The 22873-nt window shown below is 44.9% G+C and overlaps 1 protein-coding gene across 1 annotated transcript in view; it reads left to right on the top strand.

Annotated features, from left to right (window-relative positions):
- LOC147451422 (P-loop containing nucleoside triphosphate hydrolases superfamily protein) overlaps positions 1–17916 on the top strand; it is a 47767-nt gene extending 29851 nt beyond the window's left edge. Inside the window, exons 13-14 of the mRNA XM_086520331.1 lie at positions 16542–16744; positions 17425–17916. Coding sequence (XP_086376457.1) covers positions 16542–16744; positions 17425–17550 — 329 coding nt within the window. The 3' untranslated portion in view covers positions 17551–17916. The remainder of the gene's footprint in view (positions 1–16541; positions 16745–17424) is intronic.
- Positions 17917–22873: the final 4957 nt, after the last annotated feature.

The raw sequence follows: 22873 nt of genomic DNA, 5'->3' as shown, positions 1-22873 counted from the left end.
TAAAGATGCAATGCACACAATCTGCAGAAATCACACCTACCTAGTTGGAATGGGAGCGGGGAACAGAGGCCGGAAAATGGCCATTCCCTGTAACTATGCCTTGAACAAATGGTTCAGAAAGGGATCTTTTTTAACCATCTTCTCCTTTAGCTACTAGGGCACGTTTATCTTTTTGTAGGAATGGTTTTTCCATGGTTTTGAGATTTTATATCAGAATTTTTTTTTTCATTTAGGAAGGAATTTTCCTTGACTTTTCCAGAATTTGTATCAGATTTCCATTTCACCCTTGGCCCCTCGTGGTTGTATGGGAGTGACCCCTTCCTAAATTATATTCTCTTGACCTTGAGTCATAGTTGTATGGCTTTATGCTTCTTCTTGTATTGATCATCTTTGGGGCAGCTGTTTTGGGCATTGCAAGTGCCGTCATTAATGAAAGCCCCCCCCCCCCCCCCCCCCCCCCCCCCCCCCCCCCCCCCCCCCCTCTTTAGAAAGAAAGAAAGAAAGAAAGCTTCATTAACGTTTTCAAGAGGCCGAATTCAGCCGATGAGACAAAACGGCGCACATGTGATTGTCCTCTGGGTATCCAGCAAAAAGGACAAGTGCTTAAAATAAACCTGCTATGAAACAAATAGACTGACATGGGGGTGTGTGTGTATGTATATGAGGGGTGAGGATGGAGCTCTAACTTTTACGGATGTGGAACTATATGCATAGGGGAGTACAACCATGATATGCAAAGGGCTAGATAGCTCCATATGGTACGATGGGGGTGTAGTATGGCGGTATAGGTGGGTAGGGAGTGAAGAGTCCCCACAGGAGGGGTCTGAGAAGGCCCCTTGTCTCTCCTTCTGTCTAGTCTGCTCATGTCATAGTCGAGTGGTGTGGATGGCCTTGTGATGTGCTCTCTGGGCTGGGTTTCTATGAGAGAAATGAAATGAAATGTTATATTAACGTCTTCAAAAGGCCAAAATGACCTATGAGACCAAAAAGTTACAATTGGTGAATTTGATACCATGTTTGAGTACGGAAATTGCAAAGTTACAAAGAACTAACACTAAAACACTAAGGAGAAAGGAAATGTGGGGGGGGGGGTTGGGTTGTGGGTTCAGATGAAATCTCTCATCGGTCGTTGTCGGATCTCATCGACCTCCTCCATGGTCAGTACTCTGGTTGGGCGTCTTGCATGTCGAGTTAGAGTGATCTGTATCTTCTGTTGCAGCCTTCGTCGGTAGTGGGAGACCCCCCGAGGTCGTGGACGTCTAGATATGCCAAGCTCAGTGACTTGGTCAAGCAGTGTACCTCTAGTATGAGTAGGCTCTGAGATCTGCTGTAATGATTGCTCCGTTGGCTCTTCTCTGGCTGGTGTAAAGAAATCTGTGATTCGTCTCTGAGACTGTCTTTCCCGTGATGTCCTCAACAAGCTCTCCCTAAGTCTGCGCAGCTCTCCCTCGGTGGGTCTGGGAGTGGAAGGGGTAGGGGTGTAGCTCTCCGAAGGAAATTTGTAAGTTGTGACTGTCTCCCCCCCCCGAGGTCTCTGTAGGTGATTGCAAAAGTGTGTCCCTGTGCCTCGGTATCTCTAGCAAGTAGCGCCCCAACTGTCTCTGATCTCGAGAGTGCATGATATCTCGGAAGGTAGGCTGCCCTCCGAATAGGGGCTCATATCGGCCTCTGATATCTGCATAAGCTGTGCATCTGCAAACAAAATGCTCCTCACTCTCCACTTCCTCTTTGCATACTCTACACACTCTCTCCTCCTTGGGAATGTCATGAGCTCGCCCCACCTCGATCTCTAGTCTACGTGATGACACTCTGAGCTGACCAATCGCCACCCGTGAGTTGTGTGGCATGTAGGTGTCCATGTAGCGTGGTCGTTGTATGAACCCGTCCTCAAGTATGGTAACTTTGTAGTGTGACATCTTCCGCCGGAGGGGAGATGTGATTCAAGTGTGTCTGATATAGAGCTGCCAAAGGTCCTGTTGGATCACCATGTGTCTCTCACTACGTGAGAGATGAAGCTGGGGGGAGTCGGGGTCGTACTGGACAGGTGGCAAATTCTCCAGGTCAAGGCCATGTGCTCCGAACCATACTCTAGTGTGTGTAGCATGCTTTGTCGTATCCAGCCTTTGATATTTGTATAGGTGACTCAAATGCTCGTCGTGTGAGTCTGTTGGTCGGGAGCTCTCTCACTCTTTGGATGAAGCAAACCGTCTGGAAGAGTGCCTCCACTACCATTGGGGGGGGGGGGGGGGGGGGGAGGGGCAAGCTCTGCCCTGATGATGTCCGCGTGGTACTGTTTGCTTGCCTCGAAAAAAGCAAGAAATTATATAGATCTGTGGTCTCTCAATCTGTGCCCACTGGTTATCTGTCAATTCGGGTGCCCATACTACTGTTGCATACACCAAGGGTGGAGTGACTAATGTGTCGAGTAGCCACCCCTTCGTGCGGGGTTCCTGAAAGTGTGCCTGATGGCATCTCCGCTCTAGCGTGGCCAGTGCTGCATATCCTTTGGTGAGTCTATCATTGGCTGTGTGGTGTGATCTTGGTTTTCCCAAGATTCACAGTGAGTCCCCTGTCTCTACAAAACTGATCCTAAGCTCTCAGATGGCTCTGTAGGCCCTTTGGTGATTCTGAAATCAATACAATGTCATCAGCATATAGCATAATGTGGATTGTGATACCTGCTAGGTCCGCTCCTGTCCCTCCCGCTCGTAGGATGTAGTCGGAGATCTCGTTGATGTAGAGTCCGAAGAGGGTTGGGGAGAGGGGCCATCTTTGTCTAACACCAATGGGGCTAGCTATAGACTCGAACACACCGCCTGGGTAGGGAACTCTCCCAGTCACTCTCATAGAGAGCATATATGGCCCATATCATCTCTGAAGATATCCCCAAACTCCGGAGTCGTCGAAAGAGCCTCTCCCGTGGGACAGTGTCAAACGCTTTGTGGAAATCCACAAAGTAGCAGTAAAGCCTCTTCTTGCGCACTTGTGTAACAAACTTGGACACCCAAGTCAAGATTCTACTTCGACATAGCAGAGATTCACTTCAAACTTATTCACAATTCACAATAAAGTCGACACGGCCCGACGTAGTTCCGTACCAAGAGGTATTGGCCCCAAAGACCGGCGTCCCTTTCGGTATTTATTTTTATATTTATCTTTGAGCAAAGTACAATGAGCCCGCGGGTGCTCACTCTCAGACTCTGCGTCCAGATGCTTTGAGAAGTGAGCCCCAAAGGCCACTTATAAAGAATTTACAAGGGATGCTAAAAGCAGAGCCCCAAAAGCTTCTTAAACTCAAAAGCAATAATCTCCAAAAGCTTGTCTCAAAATCTGCCCACTAAAAGCAGCTAGTGAAATTTCTGCAAAGCGTACGGATTGCCACGTCATCAACGTAATTTTTGAAAAAACTGTACGAATAGTCCAGTACAAATTCTGGCGGGATTTCCGTACGTGTTGCCACGTTAGCGTGTCGGCGCATTTCGGGGGCTCCTTGTCCTCTTGAAATTTGTGTGTGATTTGTCACCAATTTGTGACATACCCCCCTCTTGAAAGAATTGTAATCGCCCTCGATAACGACGCAAAACAAACAGAGGCCATAAACTGTCTTAGTAGACAGTGATTGTTAGTACCGACGCACTAGATACAACACATCTAGCACTTGTACAAATCGACAGTCACATTACCGGACATCACATGACAAATCACATACAAATTTATTCCAAATCTCAGATCATGATTAATCGGCAACGTATTTAGTAATCGCATCTAGATCTAGTCGAGACCTCACAGATGCCCGATTAACTAATCTTATTGCAATCATGTCTATAGAGATTTATGAGACTGAAATGTTGCAGTCATTTTGTCTTTCAGTTCTTGGACTCAAACAAGTTAAGTATAAATCAATCATTTTCATTTTCATTTTCAGGAATTCTAGTTCATAAAGTCATACAGCAAAGTACTGTCAGCCCATCAGTATTCCTGAAATCCAAAGGGACATCAATGACTCTATTCAAAATCGGGGTAATCCGTTGACAAAGGAGCGGAGTGACTCCCCTCTTGTGCAAACCCGTTGCACTAGATTCACCCATGGTGAAATCAGGGTTCTATTGGAGTAGACTATGCTAAATGGAATGCTTCAAGGTAAAGTTCCAAAATCTGAGGAGTATCTTCTAGGTCCTTCTCCTCCATCCAATTCGCATCCAATGTAGGATAGTTCTTGAATTTAACCAAGAACCTCCTAATCACTTTACCTTTAATCTTTCTATCCTTGTCTGTCAATATCTGTTTTGGAACGAGTATCTCCTCGCTTTCCTCCACTTCTGGTTGCTCATCTGGCTCCCCATCATCGGGCACATCGCCTTTAAAAGGCTTCAATAGACTCACATGAAATGCATTGTGAATCTTCCAAGTATCAGGGAGCTTCAGTCTAAAGGAGACATCATTTATCTTTTCTTTTCTTTGGAAAGGGCCATAATACCTCATGTAAAGCTTTGGAAAAAGCCGCTCCTTTCCTTTTCGTTTTCTTAGGCGTGCCTTCTCAAAACGTAAGAGCACCCAATTGTCCTGCTTTAATTTCAAATCGCAACGATGTCGATTTGCTGCCTTCTTATGTCTTTCTTGAGATTTCTCTAAAGCATCCCGGACCTTGGCAAAAGCAGTGTCCAAGTCTCTCGTGTACTGGTTGACTTCAAAAAATCTTATCCTGGGTCTGGGGAATGTTCTAATCTATGAGTTGATTCCCTTTTTCCTTTCTTTCCTTGTGCCTTGGGACCTGCGGGTAGCGTCTTTGGCTTCCATGTCCATTGGCACGTCAGAGTCAGTCATCGAAACCCTAAGACGCACTATCATCTGATTCTGCTTTCTGTGGAATCCTTTGATGAACTTGCATTTGGTTCCCTTAGTGTTTGAACCCTCTGATTCTCTAGAATCTTGTGATGAGCTATCATTTGGCTCCCTTGATTCATTCTCTTCACTGGCAGACTCTTGCCTTTTTGAGGTGGATACTAGCCTGCTCGTCGCAGGATAGTAAATGAGCCGGCACGCATTCCAAATCGTTGCTTAGTCATGTCCCAAAAGTCTCTGAATGGAGTCATACTTCTGGTTTAAAGCATAGTCTTGAATCTCTTTAGCAAACCATAGCAAAACCGCTTAATCTGGTCTTTCAAAAAAATCTTCGACAAGTATCTTAAAACCTCTGGACAGTAGTCATCCAATGTATCTTTCTCAGTCATTTTCAAGTGATGCCAAGGCATGATGACATCTCTTGCATATTCATCGTTCTTTTCAAGTAAGATGCCGTCTTTCACTCCCTGGAATGTTCTGAGAACCACGCTCGAGAGAAGGCGACGTCAAACTGTTATTCAAGTGGTTTTCTTGTTGCTTTGGTCATTGTCAAAAGAGGACGACCTCTCCTCCTTTAAACGGCTAGATTGCCTTCTATGCATTCAAGAATTTGTTTTAAAAGTTGTCTTCAAAAGAATCTTGTCTTCGGTGCTTAGAAATTGAAGAAGCTTCTTAGCACCCTCGAACACTTATAATGGCATCTTTCCCGTGTGTCGTTGTAGGCAAACTCCACCAAGGGCAAATACTTTTCCCATGTAGTCTTCTGATCCAAAGAAGAAGACTCCAACAAATTTAAAATCATTGAATTGGCTATTTCCAAATTGCCCATCTGTCTGCCGGTGGAACGAGGACGAGAACTGCAACCACGTGCCAATGTTCTTCCAGATTGCCGTCCAAAACAACTAATAGATCGGGGATCTTTGTCAGAAACAATGGACTCAGACATGCCAAGTTTTGCCAAAGGATCGGGCTTAACTGTCTTCTTTACTGCGAGCAGTGAGGTTGCTTAGTGAATCTGTTGATGACCGTTGAAAGGCCATCATGCCCACTTTGTGTCTTTGGGAGATTAAAAATGAAATCCATAGCAATACTTTCCGTAGGGGCGGGTGGGAAGGGGTAAAGGTTGTAACAATCCTGGGCTTTATGTCTGTCAAACTTGACCTTTTGGCATACCAAGCAACTACGTATGAAGTCGTCCACATCTTTCTTGAGGCTCGGCCAAAAGAAGTAACGCTCCACTCCTTTCAAGGTGATGTCGATGCTGCGGTGACCCCCGTAAAAAGGTGGACAATGGCATTCAATCAGAACCTTTTCCCTCAACGGCTGTGTAACACACAACATCGCTTCTTCATCAAGTAGCCATCCCGTATGGAATATCCCGCTACTACCTCTCCATTATGTATTTGAGTGAATACATCTGAAAAATCCGGATCTATGGCGTACCGATCAACCATGTCCTCGAAGCTTCTATGATGAATTGTGGAAATAGCCAAGACTAACGGCTTCCGGGACAAAGCATCTGCCACCAAGTTTGAACATGGACAATCTGGAAGTGAAACTGTGACAAGATGTTAGCCCACCGCATCTGCTTTTCCGAAAGCTGCTTCTGTGACAAGAAGTAGCATAAACTCTGATGATCAGTGAAGACCGTAAAATCGGCTCCAAGTAAGTAATGTCACCACTGAGTAAGAGGATGGATCACTGCCAAAAGCTCTTTCTCATAAATCCTTGCTATCAATTCTGGCATTGAAAACAATCGGCTTTCATAGGCAATCACATGACCTTTTTGCATTAAGACCGCTCCCAGACTATGACCACAAGCATCACAATATACTTCAAATGAATTTGCGAGTCCGGCAAAGTCAACAATGGTCTAGTGGTCAGTTTTTCTTTAAGTGTCTGAAAGGCAGTCACCTCTGTGGATCCCCACGAGAAAGGGACTCCTTTCTGTGTCAAAATGTGCAAAGGGGAAGCTACCTTTGCAAGCTTCCGAATAAACCACCTGTAGTAAGAACACAAGCTTAAGAAGCTTCTAATTTCATGAACATTCTTCAAGTCAGGCCAATCGCGGATAGTGTCACTTTTGGCCAGATCCATCTGTACCCTTTCTGTTGAAACGATGTGTCCCAAGAAATGTATCTTAGGTAAGAAAAACTCGCTCCTTTTCACATTTATAAGCAATGTATGCTTCCTTAGTGTGTGGAAAAAACCCACAAATGATCGGTATTCTCTGAAAATCCAAAAAGTCGTCCTGAAAGCTAACTTGTAGACGTCTCCAAGAGCAATACAGATCTGATGATAATCACTCTTCATATCAATTCGGCAAGTAGAATTCTGACGTCTGTAGAGTATATCATTGATCCTTGTAATGTGGAAATCTGTTTTGATTCATTGTTTCTTTATCTTGGCCTCGGCTAACACTGTAAGGTGGTCGGTTCGGTGGTGTACTACCATGAATCAATCATGTGATCTTCACGACGTAAAGGAGGTAACTCGCTTTGTACGCCTTCAGAGAAACATTCAACCTCTATTGCAGAAAAATCTTGTCGTTTTCTTTTCGAGGTCAAACATATTCGACCTTCAGTCATTATTCAGTTCTCTCAAGAAAATCGAGTAAAGAAATATCAAGTACATTCTCTCTTGCCCTTCATGTGTCAAAAGGCGCTTTCTTAGCCCGATAGTCAATCACGGCGTTGTTCTTGTGGTACCAAGGGAGTTCGAGAAGGACGTCACAACCTTCCTAAGGGCATTACGTAGAAGTCCTCGTGTCCTAAATACCCTTGACGTTGCAAACGAAGTTTGCCAATGATCGGTGTAATGGCAACATCCTGTCCGGGTGCCACTAGAACTGCCTCCGCTTGTGGCCTCAGCCTGTCGGGCGTAATTGCAAGTCGAGCCGCCAATTCAAGTGAAAAGAAGTTGGCCTTGGCTCCTCTATCAAAGAAAAATGAGGACTTCCTGATCTTTCACTTTGCCCCAAGGGCGGCAAAGTTTTGTACTTTCGTTCATCTGATTCGGTGCGGGCCCCACTCAATGTGGTACCAGTTCTGCTTTCATCTTTCCTTTTCTTCCGCACTCGGCTGCTGCTCTGTAACTCTCAAGTTTATCTTCTGGTGGTCCTTTGGTTCATCTTCTTTTCAAGAGTTCTTGTCCATCTCTTTTTGCGAGTACATGTTCTGCTTTTCTGCACTCGTCTGTCCTTTCGGCTTTCCTTCTGACTTGAGAGGAGAAGCAATGGCCACACGCCATCTCGAGTAAATCGTATCAATCGGGTAATTCTTCAAGTGTTTCGCCAATCTCGGGTCCCTAGAGTACTTAATCAATCTGTTCACAGATATGCCAATCTGCAGTTGACGTTTGTACTCCGTTCTGGTAAACTTGTCCGTCGCATTTTTTTTGCCCAAATCTTCATTCTTTTCTTCAATTTCCGCACCGGATTTTCAACTTTTATTTGCCTTCCCATCGAGAGGTTTCATCTCTGTCAGATTCTTCACGAGAACCCATGTGTAATCTGGGATTCTTTATGGCTTTATGTCCCTGTAAGACAGAGCGATGAAGAAGCGCGCCCGATGCGCGATGTATGAAGGGTGGGAGTGGCTAATCAGTCCGGGGTCGACCCGTGGCGATTCTTTCCCAAAAGCTGTGTGCGTTGCAAAAAGGATTGGATCCTCCGTAGAAGAAGAATCTTTTTGTGCTCTGATACCACTGTAACAAACTTGGACACCCCAAGTCAAGATTCTACCATGACACAGCAGAGATCCACTTCAAACTTATTCACAATTCACAATAAAGTCGACACGGCTCGGCGTAGTTCCGTGCCAAGAGGTATTGGCCCCAAAGTGTAAGGTGCAGCGGAAGTGAATGTTGAACTTTGCTCAAGATGAGTGCTGCGAACTGTGCTCAAGGGTTCCTTTTACTTATGGAAGGGAGAGCCTTCCGTTCCTTGGTGAGAGAGTGCAATGGACACAAAACAAAGTGAATAAACATTGTGAATGAAGGTGCATGCGATTGAGAGATAGAGAGAGAAGAGATTTCACGTGACAACCAACCCTATGTGTTCGTGGACAAGATACAGCAAGACAAGGGTTTAGTCAATCCATTCAGTCTAGATTTAGAAGTGATCTGGCACTTTTGTGAGTCTATTCGTAGACCGTGCATGTCCAGTCACTTAGTTTAGATGCATATGCTCTGGTTGCACACAACATGATCATAAGCATTCCCATAATCCATCAGAATCCTTCAGGGGAATTTTCCAGTGCATTTAGCCTATTTTCCCTATTTTTGACATTTTTCACTTATTATTTTTAAGTGACTTTTGTTGGAAAGTAGGTAGGGAAAATTGAGTAAGTTTGTATATAAGCAAACCTAGACTAGCACTAATTGGAGAAGAGGCAACAGGAGCACCTTGCTCAAGAGGCAACTTCTCAGCAAGACCAACCCCCGCAACAGCCTAGCGTTTTCTCTCCACAGAAGACCTAGCGTTTTTGCATCAGATAAGCCTTGGCGATTTGTGCACAGCAGATCAGCCCCGGCGTTGTCAAGACACAGTAGATCAGCCTAGCGTTTTGCATTTGCAGAACAACCGGCGACAGCATCAGATTTTCAGCCCTAGCATTTTTGCATCTACATCATAACCCAGCGTTTTGCAGATTCTCCGCGACGGAAACTCAAGAACCATCAGCGTTTTCAGTTTTCAGCCCTTAGACACCGGAGATCAAGTCCTGAACCTCGCAGATCTCACTCTCCCGTAGCAGTTCCTCGCCGCACGATCAGTTTCCGCAAGGTTTACAGTTTCAGCCTGGAAAACGCAGATTTCAGCATCTGCGTTTTCAGCGCGTCGTCGTCGCATCTTTGCCATCAACATCGTCATTGACATAGAGTCAGAATTCAGCAGATAAAGATTTGCAGATTTCAGCCCTTAGCGTATTCAGTTTCTAGCCGTCTCGTCGTCGTCCTCATCGTCGTCGACATCGTCGGCAAGTCCAAGCATTGTAGAGATTTGTGCAATCAATAGTAGACCGCTCTCTCCATAGAGAGTGGGGCCTTCGGAGGAGGGTTTGACAACATTCTGGTGTCGTATTCTCTTCTCTCTATCTCTCAGTCTCATACACTTTCACGCACAGTGTCCATTCACTTTGTTTGTGTTCATTGCACTCTCTCATTAAGAACGAAAGGCTCTTCCTTTTATAAGAACAAAAGGAACCTTGAGCACAATTCAGAGCACTCATCTTGAGCAAAGTTCAAACATTCATTCCGCTGCACCTAACATTGGTATCAGAGCTTTGGCAGTGTTCTGTATCACTCAAGGAAAGAACCACAAGAATCACAAGAAACTTTTTTGCTTGTTGCGGTCGCATGAAACCAAGTTCACTTGGGCGTGTCTATTCCTAATCGTGTTTTTGAAGAGTGACAGGAATGCCAAGAAAGAAGGGCTTGTCCAGCCTCCCCTTGTGCCTCTTTTCACTCATTTAGAGCGGACCATGCACTTAGCAACCGGCCAATCGACATGAGGTGGGAAAAAGCAACCTTGGTGTGAGCGCAAGGCACCAAGGGGTGCGCCTGCGGAAAAGAGCAGAACTCGGGTGAAGAGAAGATCCTTCTCAAACACAGATTGCAAGCGAAAGAAGAACCTCAAGAACCTCAAGAACTCAAGACCCTCAAGAACTCAAGACCCTCAAGAACCCAAGACCCACAAGAACCCAAGTTCCTCGTGAACTTTAGAATCCAAGACCACAAGAATCCATAAGAACCCGCGACTTCAGAATGGTCATCACTCGAAGCGGAATGGATACTTCGCTTAGAGGTGATGAGCATGAGAGAGACGAAGAAGAATTTTCCCCACCAGGAGGTTTTTCCAACCCTCCCCCTTCCCTATCTACGTCAAGGATTGCACTAACTCCTATGGAGGCTTTCGACAAGATGGTGATGGACATGAAGTTAGAACCGAAGCAAGACATGCAGAAATGGATCGTAGACACGCAGAAAGCAAAGCAGAAAGAGAAGCAGAAAGAAAGGCAGCCATAGAGCGTGAGCATGAGCAAGCTCGACACATGCAAGAGTTGTTGCGACTCTTTTCTCAAGTGCAGACACAGATGCAAGAGATTCAGGAGATGGAGACTCTCTCAGTCTCTTCTTCTTCCAAGCATGACACACAGGATTTGCATGATTATGAGAAGCATGATGAATTGAATGATAATGATGAGCATGACGATTTGAATGATAATGATAAGCATGATGATTTGGATGATAATGATGAGCTTGATGATTTGGATGACAATGACAAGCATGATCAAGATGTGATTTCTCACAAGCATTTGCATAAAGATGACGTGATTGTTCACAAGGATGATGTGTTAGTTGATGCTTTTTCTAGCGGAGCTAACCTCGTTGCAGATTTGATCAATCACGAAGGATCGATCTTGGCTCTCGAGCCTAGGTCCAAAGCACCCTTTCAGGAAGAACCGATTTTGGCTCTCGAGCCTAGGTCCAAAGAACCCTCACAGGAAGTATTATGTGTTCGCATGATTGATACGCACGCATTGTTTGAGTGTTTCATTCGTGATCGTTTGCTGTATTTTAGTCAGCGTCTTTATGTGATCCCTTTTACTAGGCATGACATATTGTATGTCGAGCACATTTCACTCATGAATGAGCAAGGATGTATGCGGATTGTTTATGAAAAGCTGAAAAGTATGCATTCAAGAAAGTCACATTCTATGTCTCTTCCTTGACATGACATATTTGTAGAAAGAGCACATGAAAGTATGAGCACGAAGCATGGGCATTTCCGTTGTGAATTGCTACAGTTGATTGATTTAGATAAAAATGACAAGATTCGATCTCATTGTTTGTGTGTGTATGGTGAACGGGTTCGCACTCCGTCTCTTTGTTCATCTACATTGCATGCACAGTCTATTAGGACGACATGATTTTCTCCAATCACTTTACATGGAATCGGTATGTTCATGGTTTTGTGTTGGAAGTGGTTTCAGGAATTTTCAGCCATGGAGATTCTTGAAAAAGAAAGAAGCATGACTCTCGACGAAGTTGAAGCATTGAAGGAGCCACAGAAGACTTTGTGTCACTTTCGGCGCGGCCCAAAGAAGCAAGTGTTGCAGACGTTTATGAAGTTCAAGTACCGCACGACCCACACATCGGAGTGGGCCGGCGAAGAGTCCCTTCCAGGATTCCGGATGCTATGCTATTGGCGATCTCCCTCGACGCTAAACAGTTCGGTACCAGTACCTCACTTTGAAAAGGAGGGGATGTCACGTGACACAACCAACCCTATGTGTCCGTGGACAAGATACAACAAGACAAGGGTTCAATCAGTCCAGTTAGTCTAGATTTAGAAGTAATTTGGCACTTTTGTGAGTCTATTCGTAGACCGTGCATGTCCAGTCACTTAGTTTAATTGCATATCCTCTTGTTGCACACAACATGATCATAAGCATTCCCATCAGAATCCATCAGAATCCTTCAGGGGAATTTTCCAGTGCATTTAGCCTATTTTCCCTATTTTTGACATTTTTCACTTATTATTTTTAAGTGACTTTTGCTGGAAAGTAGGTAGGGCAAATTGAGTAAGTTTGTATATAAGCAAACCAAGGCTAGCACTAATTGGAGAAGAGGCAGCAGGAGCACCTTGCTCAAGAGGCAACTCCTCAGCAAGACCAACCCCCGCAGCAGCCTAGCGTTTTCTCTCCACAGAAGACCTAGCGTTTTTGCATCAGATCAGGCTTGGCGATTTGTGCATAGCAGATCAGCCCCGGCGTTGTCAAGACACATCAAATCAGCCTAGCGTTTTGCATTTGCAGAACAACCGGCGACAGCATCAGATTTTCAGCCCTAGCGTTTTTACATCTGCATCATAATCCAGCGTTTTGTAGATTCTCCGCGGACGGAAACTCAGGAACCATCAGCGTTTTCAGTTTTCAGCCCTTAGACACCACAGAGCAAGTCCCGAACCTCGCAGATCTCACCTTCCCGCAGCAGTTCCTCGTTGCACGGTCAGTTTCCGCAAGGTTTACAGTTTCAGCCGGGAAAACGCAGATTTCAGCATCTGCGTTTTCAGTGCATCGTCGTCGCATCTTTGCCATCAACATCGTCATTGACATAGAGTCAGAATTTAGCAGATACACATTTGCAGATTTCAGCCCTTGGCGTTTTCAGTTTCCGGCCGTCTCGTCGTCCTCCTCATCGTCGTCGACATCGTCGGCAAGTCCAAGCATTGTAGTGATTTGTGCAATCAATAGTAGACCGCTCTCGCCATAGAGAGTGGGGCCTTCGGAGGAGGGTTTGACAACATTCTGATGTCGTATTCTCTTCTCTCTCTATCTCTCGGTCTCATACACTTTCACGCACAGTGTCCATTCACTTTGTTTGTGTTCATTGCACTCTCTCATTAAGAACGGAAGGCTCTCCCTTCCATAAGAACAAAATGAACCTTGAGCGCATTTCGGAGCACTCATCTTGAGCAAAGTTCAAACATTCATTCCGCTGCACCTAACAAGAGAATACTGCACCGGGAAGTTGTTAAACCCTCCTCCAAGGGCCCCACTCTCGATGGCGAGGGTGGTCTACTATTGATTGCACAAATCTCTATAATGCTGGGACTTGCCGACGATGTCGACAACGATGAGGACGATGACGAGATGGGCTGAAATCTGAAAATGCTAATGGCTGAAATCTACAAATCTTTATCTGCTGAATTCTGGCTCTATGTCGGTGACGATGTTGATGGCGACGATGCGACGACGACGCGCTGAAAACGCAGATGCTGAAGTTTTTAGGGCTGAAACTACAAACTTCGATGGGTCTGACCGTGGGGCGAGGATCTGCTGCGGGGAGGTGAGATCTGCGAGGTTTTGGACTTCTTCTGCTGTGTCTAAAGACTGAAAACTGAAAACACTAATGTTTCTTGATGTTCCGTCGCGGTGAATATGCAAAACATTGAAGTGTGATGCTGATGCAAAAACGCTAGGGCTGAAAATCTGCTGTTGGAGGAAATCCACTAACGCTAGGGCTGATCTGCTGTCATCAAGTGGATCTACTGTGTCTGCTAATGCCGAAGCTGCTCGACAATGCAAAAACGCCAAGGCTGATCTGTCTTGCAAAAAACGCTAGCTTGATGCTGTTGCAAAAACGCTAGTCTATACTGTTCTGGTCCTGCTGAGAAGTTGCCTGTTGAGCAAGGTGCTCCTGCTGCCTCTTCTGCCAGAAAGTGCTAGCGCTTATATACAAACTTAGCAAAATTACCCTACCTACTTTCCAACGAAAGTCACTTAATAAATAAGTGAAAAATGTCAAAAATAGGGAAAATAGGTCTATGCACTGTAAAAATGCTCCTGATGGGTTCTGATGGAAATCTGATGATCATGCTGTGTGCAACCAGAGGATATGCATCTACGTTAAGTGTCTGGACATGCACGGTCTGCGAACAGACTCACAAAAGTGCCAGATCACTTCCTATTCTAGACTGACTTGACTGAATTGAACCCTGATCATGCTGTAGCTTGTCCACGGACACAGATCACTTCCTACTCTAGACTGACTTGACTGAACTGAACCCTGGTCATGCTGTAGCTTGTCCACGGACACATAGGGTTGGATGCGTCACGTGACACAAAGACTGGCGCCCCCTTCGGTATTTATTTTTATATTAATCTTTGAGCAAAGTACAATGAGTCCGCGGGTGCTCACTCTCAGACTCTACGTCCAGATGCACTGAGAAGTGAGCCCCAAAGGCCACTTCTAAAGAATGTACAAGGGATGCAAAAGCTTCTCAAATTCAAAAGCAATAATCTCCAAAAGCTTGGCTCAAAATTTGCCCATTAAAAGCAACCAGCGAAATTTCCGCAAAGCCTACGGATTGCCACGTCATCAACGTAATTTCCAGAAAAACTGTATGGACAGTCCAACGCAAATTCCGGCGGGATTTCTAGGCTTGTTGCCACGTCAGCATTCAGCCAGTCGGCGCATTTCGGGGGCCCCTCATCCTCTGGCCATAAGAAGGGTGCCACGTCACCAGTTTGTGACATTTGCCCCATCAATGAGGCAATGTAGAACGAAGATGTGGTCGATAGTAGAGAAGGTCCGCCTGAAGCCTACCTGGCCAGGAGCCCATAGGCCCTCAGCCTCCCCGTAAGAACTAAGCTCAGCCTCAAGAGCTGCCCCTTATAGTTTGGCCATTGTATGGCCAATCATGATAGTCTTGTAATTCCATGGGTCCAAGGTGTCTCTGAACTTGTGGATCGACACAAATTCATAAATGAAGTGCTCACTCTGTAACCTGTATGATCTGATGACCGGCGGTGCTGTAGTCGGTGGATGGACTTCTTGACCATCTCCGTTGTGAAGGAGGAGGAGCTCGTGGGTCGAGGCCCAGGAGGTTGTGGAATCAGAGGATGGTTAGGCACCTCATAAAGTTTCTCTGCATAGTTATGCCATACTTGTGGATCCTCAATGGGGGTAGTCGGTTGTGGCTCTTGGAGGGTGTGCCATGCTGTGGCATTGTCCATGCTCATGAATAGATGGTATAGCTCTAGCTCTTATGCCTCCTCAAAAGCTCGCCGCTTTCGGTGTGTGAGTGTCTTCATCTGGCATCTGGCCTCTCCAAGAGTCCGCTGTGCCCGCAGCCGGCGGTAGAGGTCTCTACACTCTTGATCGTACCAACGGTTTTATGGCATAGTCCGGGGAGGGAGAGCTGTATGGGTGGTGTGCGGGAAAGAGCTGATGGCTGATGTCTGAAGAACAGATATGATGTGGGAGGCCAACATAGGTAGTGGTGTAGAGGGGTGGAGTAGGAGTCCCTTCACGACCTCTGCCGAGTATAAGGGGGCTAGCTCATGTGTGAAGGATTGTGGTGTGTGGGGTGCGTGTCATGGGTGTGTAGGGGTGCATGTCATGAAGGAGCGTGCAAGATAGGTGTGATCGGCTCCAATCGGTATGGGTGGGATGGTGAAAGAGCTAAGTAGGTGGGTGGCCGCTATGGGTCCCATGATGTGATCCACGGTACTCCCCCTGCCCCCAATTGCAACTCCATGTGGTATGCATGTCAGCCCTCCTGAAGTCGGCCATTGTGCCATCCGGTTATAAATAACGAGGCAGTGCTAAGAGCCTAATCTGAGCAGATGACCAGTCTGAAGATTATAGCCACCCCTCTTGACCGTCGTGTGGTGTGCTGGCGGGTGCTCTCTCGATGTGAGGACTCCCACTGAAAGCCTTGGATCTTTAGTAGACTCCGCTTTGGACTCTCATGTGTCTCTGTTAGGAGAATGATGTCCCGTCCTCTCATCACCTCCTCAAGCCTCTCTGGATGTGTCCATAGATCCCCGTTGTAGTTCCAAACCGAGGTGGATCTCCTCATGTGTCCCATAGGCCGCGAGTCCCTACGCAATGGTCTTGCCATCAATGATGATCCTACCATAGAGAGAGAGAGATAGAGAGAGAGAGAGAGAGAAAAGAAGAAGAAGAAGAAGAAGAAGAAGAAGAAGAAGAAGAAGAAGAGAGAGATTCCCTTTTGGCTTGTTGTTATTGTTGTATCCCAAGGGTTAATTCACTGCCAGTTCTGGCTTTTACTGTGATGCCTATAGGCTTAGTTGATGCCTTCGGGCTTTGTAATTTGATTATGTATACAAAGGGTCCAAGCCCTCCTTTGAGAGAGAGAGAGAGAGAGAGAGTTTGGGTTTTGGTGTCAGAACTACTGAAACATGACAAAGTGCTAAGTAAGAGGCAACCACTTCCTCATTTGAAGACTGTCCCTGAGTACATGCGGGATCCGACCACAGAAGCAGCAAGCAAAGCCGTGAAGCTGGCAAGAGCTGCCATGGGGCATCCTTCTGGATTCAGAAAGAAGCGAAAGAATAGAGCAAATGATCCTCTCAAGTCATTCTCTGTCAATGTGAGTTCCATTTCTATTTGTAGCAGGCTCTGTCAATTTTGAATGGTCATTTTAATATAATGGCTTCTCAACTCTGAATGGCTTCCAAGAAAATAATATTTACATGTAACATATTGCAAAGCTACTTGAAAGAGAAAGTAAACAGAAGGGAAAGGGGAATTAAACACACATAGCATGCATGCTAGACACCCTCTTTCTATAGAGACTACAAAGAAGATTTTTCGACTCACCAATGTCATGAGGGCTTTTCATCTTCTACATCAGCACCCTTCACTTTTGCGTTTTAGATGTTTTGAAAAGTGTGTTGCTTTTTTTTGAAATTGTAGACCTACTAACGGGCAGCTCCTAATGGCTCTTAAAAAAAAAAAAAAAAAAGCCATTTCTCCTAAGATGTCTTATAAGTAATTTCTACACTTTGATACCATTAAAGCGCAAAGAACTCATAAAAGAGGAACTAAAACTCAACCATAAAAGAAGATCAGGATGGAGCAAATGCATGTTATCCATCCTGTTTTTATAAGGCTTGGGTCTTTGACCTTTCATAGTATCTAGGCCTTTCATAACCTTCACACTCTCTAACCTTCACATTCACATTTGGTTTGCTTTGTTTAGAATATTGAAAAGGATTTTCATTTTTCCGAATTTGTTGGGACATACTGGCTTCTCAAATTTTTTTGCAGTCCAAGAAACGGAAGTCAGACTCAGGTGGTGTAAGGAGCACGCTCTGGTCTAGGAAAAATGGGATGAAGTCGGGTGAAAAGCGTCGAGAACAAAAGAAAAAGAAGAAGCATAGGCGCCACAAGTAGGCATTATGCCCTACTTGTGTTTTGTAGATGGTAGGAGATTACACCTGGCAGCATGCCATTGGCTCCGAACTCTGTCATCCGGTTCATATGCTGTCAACAGCCGGTAGCTTTTAGTCCTCAATGTATAAATCAAACTCTCAAGCTTGTGGTCCCATGAGTTTGACTCTACCAACTGATCTTACACGGGATCATCGACTCTCTCTCTCTCTCTCTCTCTCTCTCTCTCTCTCTCTCTCTTCTAGATTTCATTTTAGCAACTCTTTTTTGTACCCAAACATTGTATCAGTTTCACCAGTTTGTAACGGATTGGTCTCATAGGTCATTTTGGCCTTCTGAAGACGTTAATATATCATTTCATTTCCTCTCTCTCTCTCTCTCTCTCTCTCTCTCTCTCTCTCTCTCAAGTAATAAGAGTGTATGTATAATAGCTAGCATATAAGATACAATGAAGGGTAGCTACCTTTCTATTAAATCAAGGCCTGAGAGTTGGCTGAACATCCCAGCTATTGACGTGGCAACTAATGATCTCTGTTTTTTTGTCTGTTTCTGGTTAGAGTTCGCGTCATTGGTAGTGCGGGTCATTCTGCGGGTGGGGAATATTGGACAATGGGCGAAAGCCCGATCCAGCAATATCACGGTCGTTTGGTTTGCCATTTTGAAGGGATGGACCTCTTGTTACTACTAGTCAACCTCTTTAGTGCTTTTTTTTAAATTCCCGTGGATTATCTAGTTTCTTTCCCTTGCTCAAAGCGTCTGTGACATTAGAGAAAAATGGTACCGTGTCATGGGTATGCCCCAGTGTCAACGTTATCAATCATATATACGATGATTGATTGCTTTGCGCATAGATTATACCATATAGCTGATGTTACCTTTGAGTAGGCAGTAGGCTGGCGTGGTTAAGTAGGCTTTCGGCTCGTGGTTAGTTCTTTCTTGTTTCTTTTGATCAACTATCTATATAGGTGTTGCGATTTCATACGAAGGGCACACTGCATTATGTTAGTGTATGTGGCTGCTTTTTTCATACAATCTAAGGTGTTGCGTGTTCAAAAGCATAAACCAAACATTTATGGATACATGCTCGTGCATGCACACAATGCGCAAATGCACTAAAAATGTGTACGTGCAATCATGCCCAGTGCACACACGAGTGCATATACAAATGCAAATCAACGCTCAAACCTGTTCATATAAAAACATAGCGAGACACACACACACACACACACACACACACACACACACACACAGATGCACAATAGAAACATATGGAGAGATACAGATACAGGGAGAATACTCTCAAAGATAAATAGAGAACCCCCCCCCCCCCCCATCCACCCCAAAACACACACACACATGTATGTAGCTCCACATGTAGCTTGAATTTAAGAACCATATCCTCATATGGGGCATGTAGCTTGAATTTCACTAGATGTTGTGGCAATTTGACATTGTGGCGCATGCAGCTAGAAGTTGGCCCTACTTACCTAGGGCAGCAATTTGACCTCCGCACTGCTTGAAGTACATGGTCCTTATATGATCCGAGAATATGTTTGGGCAAGGTAAAATTCTAAACAGTGCATAAAAGCTACTAAACCATACGGCATATGAAACTAGTGTATGCCAACTGAAGCAGGGGGGTAATACCAATATTCTATCATTTAGATGAGAGATCTCTTGAAATCTGAAGAGGAAATTGTAGTTTTCGAAGTCTTTTGGACTTGAGACTCACTAGCTGATAACTTTTTAATGACATTTAGAGTTGTGTCAAGCTTAAATTGTACATACATTTGTATGTAGTGAAGATACGTTGTTAGCTACGGGTAGTGTTTGTAGTGATGTGAGTGAGTGTTACCATTCACCGAGCGAGGTGAAAAGCCGAGCAAGACCTTCACAAGAGAGAGAGAGAGAGAGAGAGAGAGAGAGAGAGAGAGAGAGAGAGAGCAACAACCCATACGCAAAGTATCAATGAAATGGAAAGAGAGAGTCGATGTAGGCCATGAAAAAAAATCCATCTTTCTATCTCTCGCCTTACCGTCACAAATGACATCTCTCTCTCTCTCTCTCTCTCTCTCTCTCCTCCATGTGCCACCCTCTAGCTTTTTTCCTTGGGAGCTTCCAGCATTTTCTTACTAATGGAAGCACGTTTTCATCTACTCCCATACTGTTGTTGCTTTATTTTATTCATACATTTAGGTCAAGATTGTTCCCAAGCCCATGGATAACAACCCAATGCCAACCTTGTAACCCTCTCAAAAAGGACGATGTAAGATTCGAACATGGATCGGCCTGCTCTAGCTTTGTTACGAGACTCTTCTCATAGGCAACCTAGCGTCCACGTTATCTTCTCACAGTGAGTATCCCTTATTTATTTTTTTAAAAACTCTATTTGTGCCCACAACAACCAACTTTGCACCTCCCTTTTGGGCACCCACGGACACCACTCAACATACAAGCATTGCTAAGGGAAAACACAATTGATCTTGTTTGGATTTGCCCACGCTTGCTACACTTCGCCATTGAGCCAACACCACATCCGAAATTTCAGTATCCCCAACTGTCTCTCCTAGTCGGCTTTTGCTTAAACCTGACAAATCACAAAAATTGTTGAACATACATAGCTCCTACTGGGTCTAAATTCACTAGAACCATTCATTTAGTGAGAATATGAGACGGCAGTGGATTGAAGGGAAAGAGGAGAGGGGGTGCGAGGCGTCAGGAGAGGCAGGGGACCATATGAGGAGGCAACACGAGATTTCTAAGGGCCATGCGCAAGGGAGCCTACACGCGAGCGTAGAATGAAGTTGGTTGCTGTGGACACAAAATATAGTTAAAAAAAAAAAAAAAAGAAGGGATGCTCACTGTGAGACGATAACATGGACGCTAGGCTGGCTATGAGCCTTTTCGCTTCTCTAAATATCAACTTGCACCCGTAAGCAACTATGGGAGGGGGGATGGGAGCACCAAGGAAAAGGTGGTAGAAGGATCAAGGGATGGCTTGTGCAAGGCATTTGAGGACTTGAAGGACATCCGCAACATCTACACAGGGCATTTGACGACAGAGCATTGGTGCTATTTGGCTTCAGCTAGTAGGCATGGAGGAGGAGGAGGTTTTAGCTACTAGGTGGAGGAGGGAGAGGCGCTAACACCCACTAGGTGAGCATGATGTAGATGTGTCGTAGCTCTTAATACCGCTTGCATGTTTTTTCAAGAGTGAATGGTAGCCTTTCATGGTGTGTCTTGGTCAGTGATAGGCATTCTCTTGAGTCTTCATGCACGTTGCCTCTCTACTTCTCTCACTCGTGTGCAAGTTAATCTGTTTGAGAAGCCAAAACCCCTCAAATCAGTCCGCGGCGACGCAGACTGATTTGGGGGGTTTTGACGAGGAAAATAGGAGGACATAGCACGTGGCGAGAGAGAGAGAGAGAGAGAGAGAGAGAGAGAGAGAGGAGTGTTTTGCAATGGTAAGGGTGTTATAGAGCTGGGAATTCTGTGCATTCTCAGTCCTTGCTGTGAACTCTGCGCTATAGAGTTGGGAACTCTGTGCATTCTCAATCCTTGCTTTTTGCATCAGCACGCACAAAACGCCCTCCTCTACCTTGGCATGTAGCACGTTGTTCTGCCTCCCTTGCATGGTGGAAAAAGCCACGAGCACTGGGCGGGGGGCAACAATAGGGTGTCAGCTTGGAAAGCTATATGTAGGAGGTAGTTGAGTTGAATGTTGCAGGCGAAAGGTGAAGGTCAGCAACTCTCGTGTAGGTGGGGATACTAAGCGCGAGGAACAGAGGCTATGGCCAAAGGTGAAGGTGTGGTGTAGTGGAGCAAACCGTGGGAGAAAGGGGTTTCGTTTTATCTCTTAGGATTAAGGATATTGGGGAGCAACCGAGGCCTTCAATGATATGGTGTGGTGGGTGGCACGATCGTGCAGGAGAGGTAAGCAACGGGGAAATTTGGCCTGGCTGAACAGAGGGAGCAATAGGTGGAGTTCGAATGATGGCCGAGTAGGGAGTTGTGGCCAGAAGGGGTGGGTAGTACAAGAATCATGTGGATGTTTTTAGATGCAAAGGAAATGACAACACTAAGCATAAGTTGGAAAGATTGAACGTAGTTTATTAAAAGTGGACTATCTAGGAAGTAGTGTTTGGGTACTAGCTTGTGTGTGAGAGAGAGAGAGAGAGAGGGACACACACACACACACACACACACACACACACACACACACACACACACACACACGGAATGCACACCTATAAGAGAATTGGGCTATTCTTGTAGATGTACTGATGCCTCTAGAGAAATATAATGAGCAAATTTTATAGTGTTAATTTTATGAAATCTTACATGAAATAAAGTAGTGTCAAAATGTATGATATCCTCTTTGATTGGCTAGTTTTGCTCGATTTTTGGTTCGCTCAACAAATCTTGCTTGGTCTTTGGAATTCCTCGATGTGAGTGAACATACATACGTTTGTGGAGGCACTTTGTTCCCTCATTAGTAGGTTTTTTCGTCTTGTGCCTCATACTATGCATGTAAGCACTAGCTTATCTTCATATTTGAATACTATTCAATCCTAGTTCCAACGATTGGTTTCAGGGTAGGCTTTGGCACCTCAAGCATCGTTACCTACAACCCCTTGCTTCACTATCTCATTCAAAGTCATTTCTTGGTGAAAAATTGCAAGGTGATGTATACTTTGTGATAGCTCATATAAGTGATGTTATCAAAATTTTGATTTGAGCTCACTTTGACCTCTATTTTCACTGTAGAAAGCATTATCTAAGCAAATCCTTCCTTTTGTGCAGGCCTTTTAACACTGAAAATATTGCAAAACAAGCATTCCTTAGTGTTGTGTGGATTGTGCAAAACATTACATGTTGGTTTTGTGAAGTTTCTCCTATTTATAGGCAACATTTGTATCATGTGATCATTGACATGGCTAAAAATAAATATTTTTTGTGCATGTGTGAAGGCCAAATTCGATGGAGATCACTACTCTTTGTGGTCATACATAATGCAAGTTACATTGGTTGAAAAGTGCACGTGTGCTATTGTGTAAGATCTTGATGTTGTAAGCTCAGTGTTTATGGAAGCTCAATGTTTATGGATACATGGTTCTGGATAAGAATGTTGGACGCTTTTGTTTCTAGAGTTGTTTTGCACATCTCCGAGCAAGCATGTTGGGATGGTAGGGATGCACTCATGCCTTGATTGAAGAGCATCAGTTGTGTGGAATACGTACGTGCGGTATGGAAGAAGAAGAATAAGCGCACACACAAAGTGGGTGGAACACCTCTCAGACCAAGTGTGAGAGAGCTCCTTATTCTA

The sequence above is a fragment of the Adiantum capillus-veneris genome, chromosome 9, assembly GCF_014529385.1.
Source record: "Adiantum capillus-veneris isolate H3 chromosome 9, ASM1452938v2, whole genome shotgun sequence".
Lineage (NCBI taxonomy): Eukaryota > Viridiplantae > Streptophyta > Polypodiopsida > Polypodiales > Pteridaceae > Adiantum > Adiantum capillus-veneris.
Note: the sequence above shows the minus strand (reverse complement) of the source record. Positions and strands in the feature narration are given on the sequence as shown.